The 7,287-nt window shown below is 36.5% G+C and overlaps 1 protein-coding gene across 1 annotated transcript; it reads right to left on the bottom strand.

Moving 5' to 3' along the window:
• Window positions 1-678: 678 nt before the first annotated feature.
• pnx (posterior neuron-specific homeobox) lies at window positions 679-3,863 on the bottom strand. The gene is made up of 2 exons (XM_027139393.2): window positions 3,548-3,863; window positions 679-1,698 (listed from the first exon to the last, which is right to left on the bottom strand). The coding sequence occupies exons 1-2, from the start codon at window positions 3,789-3,791 to the stop codon at window positions 1,253-1,255; spliced, it is 690 nt and encodes a 229-aa protein (XP_026995194.1). The 5' UTR covers window positions 3,792-3,863; the 3' UTR covers window positions 679-1,252.
• Window positions 3,864-7,287: the final 3,424 nt, after the last annotated feature.

Genomic DNA, 7,287 nt, shown 5'->3' with positions numbered 1-7,287 from the left:
CCTTCTGTTTTCAACTGGAATCATTTCAAACATCTTTTTTTTTTCCTCCAATCTCATTTCATGTGCTGGAATGGCTCGACTTCTCCTAGTGATATCCTGTCTGTCTCGACAATCTGCTTTCCATATGGTATCTCTCTCTCTCTCTGTCTCTCCCCAAATGACTAATATCCAGACTATGTAGTTGCATAAAGTGTTTTTATTATTTTATTACATTTTATTCACAGGTAATATACACTAAAAACAATATCAATCAGGTCATTTAAAATGATCTTGGATGTCAAATGAGAAATAAACATCTGAATGCAAAAATATACATTAATGTTTTTTTAAGAAATAAAATGCACATAAAACTTGCAAAATATTTCAGCATAATTCAAAACGTGACATAAATATGCAAATTAAACTCATAAATATTTCATGACATTTAAATACACAGATTAAATGATATGAACTTCCTGTAAAGTTTAAAAAAAAGAAAAGAAAAGAAAAAAAACCCTTAAGCAACCTTCCTCACTCATGCTCATCAATTTGTTTTCCACATTCAGTAAACTACCCATGGCGTTACGACTTATTTACTGATTTGTTTCTAAGGAAATGAAACTACGCAAATGTTCAATTTAGCGCACAGAGCATCTTCCCAAACCTCAGGTAAATGAAGTTCAGTGATGTGGGATGTCGAAATTCATTTTTTTAAGATTGTTTTTTTTTTTTGTTGTCAAGAACCATTTGCTAACAGTCAAATTTGTAGATGAATCGTTGCCATAACACTTACGATAAGTGTTGGAAGTCCAACGTCAAATAATTGAAATTCAGAGCAAAACAAATTGTCCAAATTTTATCAGTTGTCCCACATTACCTGAACAAAATGCTTTCGGGAACATTACAGCCATATTGTCTTATGTTGTTGTCATGTATGAGGGGTTATGGAGCTGTTTTGTTTCAGTGAGACCTGAAAAATGTGTAAAAAATAAATAAATACATAAAGACTATTGTACTACATGTCTATATTGTGTGTTTACTAGCTCCCATTTGTGTAATATTAGCAAGCATAGTTTCAAAGCTAACTGCTAATAATACACACCATGTTTTTTGTTTTTGCCGGTTATCCTAGACCACGGCGAACAACAGAATACATAATCCGAATAAAATTGGAACAAATTTCCACTTATTTCACTTCAGTCTTTCAAAAAAAAAAAAAAATCCATGCAACGAGTTGCTGAAAAGGAAAGATGGTTGTGAGTCAATTCTGGCCTCAGAGCAACGCAAGTGCGGGATAAGAGCTCAGAAGGTTCCGTGCCGAGTAGAAATTCACCGGACTCGACCTGTTACAGGAGGTGCTACTGAGGTTCAGAGTGGTCGGTACAATCACCGGCGCTATCGTGGCACACTGGTACAGCTCCTCCAGCTCCCGACCCTCTTGCTCCTTCTTCCACTTGGTGCGTCTGTTCTGAAACCAGATCTTAACCTGCGTCTCGGACAGCTCCAGAGCCTTGGCGATGACATGGCGCTCGAACACTGACAGATAGTGGCTGCTCTGGAAGCTGCGCTCGAGCACGTGAAGCTGGTCCATAGTGAACGCTGTGCGCATGCGCCGACCCTTGATTTTAGCTTTACCACCAATGCGAGGGCTTTCTTTCGCTTCTGTGGCTGCTGAAACTTCATCTGAGCCCTCAGCACTTTCATCACTGGATAATTCATCTGAAATGGAGAAAATGATAGAAATTACTACCAAATCAATTCAATTTGTATTTACATCCTGCATATCTAATGTTTTAGAGCTTTTTATTCATACAGTATTTATACACTTAATTTAACTAATCTTCCTTGTAACGGTTCGTGAAAAAGTAAGAAATGAAGGCATCAGTAAAATGACAAAATGCAATACACTATAAAAAGGTTTTCTTCTATTAAGATTCAGTGTTAGAAGAAAAGAAGCTATCCGTTTATTTCTCTTGAGGCTGTCATCCTGGGCACGGACCATCACGTGATCAGAACTGACTCAGGCCCTTTGTCTCTAATGATGCCCTAAATCCTGTAATTTGCAAAGTAAAAATGCCTCGTGCATCAAATCCTCTCAAGTCCTTGAGAGTGCATCCATATTAAAAACAGGCTGCTTCAGAAGATTTCTTTAGGCTGTACAGGGATCCTAGACACTGATGATAATGTTGCTGTGATAGAAATAGATAACAGCACCTAGGCTGCAGCATGGGTATTGTTTTTATTTATCTATCTATCTATCCCCCAGACTAAACCTACAGTTTGCAGAAGCTGCCAGCTGACAGTGTTTTGCATCCACACACGTTTTAGCTTTGTCAGTCACAAACAGCCACTAGGAAAATGAAGCTGCGCCTTCTGCTGTTGAAGAGGCTGTTTCCCATTTTAGTGTCTGCTGTTGAGTAAATGACGGCAGGTATATTACATTTATATACGAAAACAGCAGCTCCTGCAAAACCTTGACCATGTTCAGAAATAAACATTGTAAAGGCGTTTCTATAACAGTGGTCTTTACAATTGAATTATATTGAAGTCTCCATGTAAACGATACACTAAAGGTACAGAACATGGACACGTTCTATGTAACCTACATGTAAAAGCACACGTGTAAAAGTTTCACAAGTGATCCACTGGCTGTACAAACAAATTCCTGAGGATACCCCAGACCTGTATCAGAATCATAGACGCACATGCTCAAAAGTAATGGCACCAAACTGTCATTATGAGCAAACTCCTGAGGATACCCCAGACCTGTATCAGAATCATGCTCAAAAGTAATGGCACCAAACTTTTATTATGTTATTATCATGTTCAAAAGTAATGGCACCAAACTGTTATTATGAACAAACTCCTGAGGATACCCCAGACCTGTATCAGAAGAAGTTGCAAACATTTTGTGACATTATATTCACATTTCCAGTTGAAAGATACAAAAGATGTTCACTTGACTAAAAGGTGGACACCTGCAACAAGAACCCAGGGAAATGTTTTTTTTTTGTTTTTTGTTTTTTAAAGTTTTGTTTATTTCTGAGAATGAAATCTGCTTTTGGTTAGTTATAAATATGGGATTTTACCAAAAGAAAAAAAAATCTCAAACCCAATAAAAATATAAATAAAACTCTGAAACTCTTAAAATAAATAAATAAATAAAATAAACAATAAATATCACCGAAACCCACTAAAATTTAAAACACTTATTGAAAGAGTTGAAGATGTTATCTGAAGCTTTGTTGGCTATATAAACAAACAAACAAACAAACAAACAAACAAACAAAAATAGATAGATAAATAGATAGATAGATAGATAGATAGATAGATAGATAGATAGATAGATAGATAGATAGATAGATAAATAATTCCCTGAAATCCATTAAAAATTTGTGGTTTTGGGCATTTGTGCGCTAAAACGTGCCCTCTTGTGGGTTCCAAATAAAACCCCTAATCAAAGAGGTGAATATGTTATCTGAAGCTCTGTGTGCTGTCACAGTCACAACAACAACAACAACAACAACAACAACAACAACAACAAAAAACAAACAAAACATCAACTCACCGCAACTTCTCTTGTTTCTGTAATCGGAAAGTTTATTGCTTTGCGCATCCTGATGCCTCCCTGTGAATTTGGACGGATCCAGGATGTCTGCGATGGAAAAAGAAGAAATCCGCTGAGGTTTTCTGGTTTCTTGTTGCATATTCACGCCCGGAACAAACTCCTGAAGTGCCAGTCGTACAGATCGGAGTGAGAGGAGTGACAGAGAAACTCCGTGCTTGTGTCCTCGCCCCTTGTCCTCGCGCATTTATACTGGCGGAACCCACGAGACGCGCGCGTGTAGAATAATTACCATTTATAAAAACTAAACCCTCTTGTCTTTACTTGTCTTGTCCTTCCTCCCTCCCTCTTTCTCTCAACACATTCATCTTTTATACTTTAAAATGCAAATGCTTCACGCACCTCTCAGCGGGTAACACATGAGTCGGACATTTATTACCCCGCATCTGGTTAAAACGTGCGCTTTTTTCTTAAGGAGCGTGTAGTGTTTTTGTTGCGACCCTTGTCGTTATTTGCAATTGACTGATTTTACGACGATACGACGTGCGAGTGGTGGTTGCCATGGTAATTAATCGACTCTGTTATGACTTGTCAACAAATAGAGTAAGACTTTTGTTTCCACCAGAACTTTTTCGGCAGTTGTGAATAACAAAACACGTTCTAATATCTATTCTTAACGTGCTATGTTGAGGAATTAACTTATATATAATATTAACTAATATATATATATTAGTATAATATACATATATATATAAATTAAAACTTACCCATTACACATTAAACCATTGCAAATGTATTTAACTCTTTACAAGTCCAGAGGTACAGATAGAATCCTAAGGATCCAAATCTCCCTAGATCCATTAGGTGTCATTTACCTCATGACTTTCAAAGCTTCCAGCAAGATAAATAAATAAATAAATAAATAAATAATCAGTCTGTAGGTTTAGACATGAAACATGTTTTATCTGTGAAAATCCATTGAGTGTCAGTCCATTTCAGATTTGTATGACCATATCAAAATTGTTGTATGTTCAGTTCAGTCTAGTGTTGTAAATAATCCCCAGCACCTCCAGAGGTGGTCTTGCCATGGCAGATGCCAGAGTCCTCCCAGGTGTCAACACCAACTAAAGCGCTGGTATTCGGAGAGCGAGGCTTAGCCGGCCCACCAGGACAATTAGCAGATGTCAGGAGTTGCACTGACCCTCGCTGACCTCCCTTTTTGTCTAGCTAGATGAGGGTTTGAAGTTTTGTCAGCAAGGGGCCAGCCAAGAGGAGTGTGCCTGAAGATCCTTGCTTTTAAAACCCAATCACATTCTCCACAGGGGATGTGGGCTTGTAGAGTTAAACCACATAAATTGATTAACCTTATTAACCTTGTTGTTAACCGAGCTCCTTTTAATTTGAATAAGCCATTATTGGGTGAGCATAGAAAAACATGGTGGGTCTGAACTATTCTTGGAAAGATGGCATGAAATGCTAATTCTGGGACTTTTTAATGTTGTGGTATGTCTGATATGCGGAATTTAATGTAATGAAACAACTAAAAGAAAGAGACCTTGGGGTAAAGTAAAGTAAAGCTTGGCCAGAGAAACATCCAAAGTGTAATACAGATTAATACAATTAACATTTGAAATTGTACAATTTTTTCTCTTTCAAGACTTCCCCTTCCGAACAAAAAGAAAAAGATGTGCAATTCTATTTTTTTCTATTTGGCATCTTACACTATGTATGACTCCTTTAATTTAGTCCACGTGGTTTAATCCTCAGTGATCAAGATCAAAAAGACAAACGTCTCCATTTCGAAAGCATATGTTGCTATTGCAATTATCTTGTAACTTAAAACACAACCTAAAGCATGACTATGGCCTCTGTTGTAATGTAGCGCATCGATCGTGCTTTCTCTCCCAAGGAAATGATTCATTGTAAGACCATCATAATGTTTCTTGGATACATTTGGAAGTAAAACCACACTGCTGTGGCATGCTGAGAGGTTAAACAGTGCCTTTTGAAGTGTTCATTCAGAAATAAAGTATGTAGGGGGCATTTCATTACAGACTATAACATCCCCCCTGGCATTGTCCACAAATCACAGATGGCCAACAATAGATCACAGAGGAAGACATGCAAACGGACATGTATCCCAGCAATTGTCCCTGTATTCATCTGGCCACATTTTACATTCCGCAAAGAGGGTAATTACCCTGTTGGTCGTCTGGCTGCCACGTTTAACAACAGTCCAAGTAATAAGTGCCATGTAATTTTTAAAAGAACAATGGCACTCGTCGTGGTAATAGATGTTTAAAGCACGTTCAACGGGTTTATGGGTCGTTTGTGGGCCGTGACATTTGGAGCCAGAATTCCAAAAAATATTGTGAAATAAGATGAAATTAGTCCTTTATATGTGAATTGCTTTGCATGTCATTTTGCTTCATCTTTGTTTCATAACATAACCTTTTGTTTTCTTTTTTGGTTAATATCAAAATGTAAATATATTTTATGTTTCATAAAATGTGTGTGTGTGTGTCTGTGTGCATTTTTGTGTACACTGCTTTTAAAATAATTAAAATAAATAAATAAATAAATAAATAAAATTAAAAAAATCATTTAAATATGATTTAATCTATGAGCAAAAATTCATAGATGAGTAACACAAGACGTAATTTAGTAAAGAATTATCTGCTGGAAGAAAGCAGAGAGGAACATCACGTTGCTGAGATATTTATTGTGTTTTCTGGGTTTTATCCTCCATGTTTTCACCTTCACTTTAAGCTGGAATTTGAATCTAGCCAATCACGTGACCTTTGGCCACGCCTTACATACTGGCTTCTTGTTAGAACGGCGCAATAAGTAATGGATTTTTTTTTTTCAGTCGACTTACCAAAAAAGAATCGACTCTTCTTTCGACTCCCAAAAAAGCTCCCTGGCATTTCCCCCAACAAAATCCTTGCCTTTTATTTGTTCTAGCTGTTTCCTGTATCCAATTACGTAATAAAATAGATGATTGTTCACTTTGTTATCGTTTGCATTGTATTTGCTGTATATATAAGAAACTATTTAAATATATGTAAAAACAACAACAAGGCGGTGCGTCATTACACTGACAAATAGCCTACGGTAAGAATTCCGATATATATTTATTCTGCCGTCTGCAACTTAACTGTAATTAAAGTAGGATTTTAAAGAGTGTCTTTACGCGAGTCTTAACTTGAACTGGCTCTGAATGTGCTAAACGACTCAGAATCATATGATTCGTTTCGTTTACATCGGTTCAATATATGATTCCACAGTAGAAATGTGATGCATTCTCAGTGAGAGCATCGCAGGACCTATTTGTCTTGTGGTTATTTAAAAAAAAATCTTTCTTTTCAAAACTGTGAGTCAAATAAAAGCCAAATCAATGAGTCAACATGGCCCATGAATGACCATACACGCCTTATTATTATTATTCTTTTTTTTTTTATATAATTCAACTATTTTTATTGTTCAGCAGTCAAAACTTAGTACATCACAATATTCAGTATTCATTTTTACAATTAATGAGATATACCAGCTACTAATCCCCATCAATGAAACAAAACAAGAGCACAAGAAAATTAAACAATTGTTGAGCAGTCCTTTTCGTTCACAAAATTTTTTAATGTACTGCCAAAAAGGATGCCATGTTTTTTTTTTTTTTTTTTTTTCATTTCTTCCTCACCACACAATCTAAACAACATGCCCTCGTGTGAAGCAATTCCAGGGGG

This window comes from Tachysurus fulvidraco, chromosome 20, assembly GCF_022655615.1.
Source record: "Tachysurus fulvidraco isolate hzauxx_2018 chromosome 20, HZAU_PFXX_2.0, whole genome shotgun sequence".
Lineage (NCBI taxonomy): Eukaryota > Metazoa > Chordata > Actinopteri > Siluriformes > Bagridae > Tachysurus > Tachysurus fulvidraco.
This window is presented reverse-complemented; position numbering and strand designations above follow the sequence as displayed.

Bases quoted from the DNA above. Each gene is read 5' to 3' on its own strand.
- pnx (XM_027139393.2), bottom strand. From the start codon at position 3,791: ATGCGCGAGGACAAGGGGCGAGGACACAAGCACGGAGTTTCTCTGTCA. The intron at 1,699-3,547 runs GTGAGTTGATGT...TCTCCATTTCAG, and splicing joins CAGAAACAAGAGAAGTTGCG to ATGAATTATCCAGTGATGAA.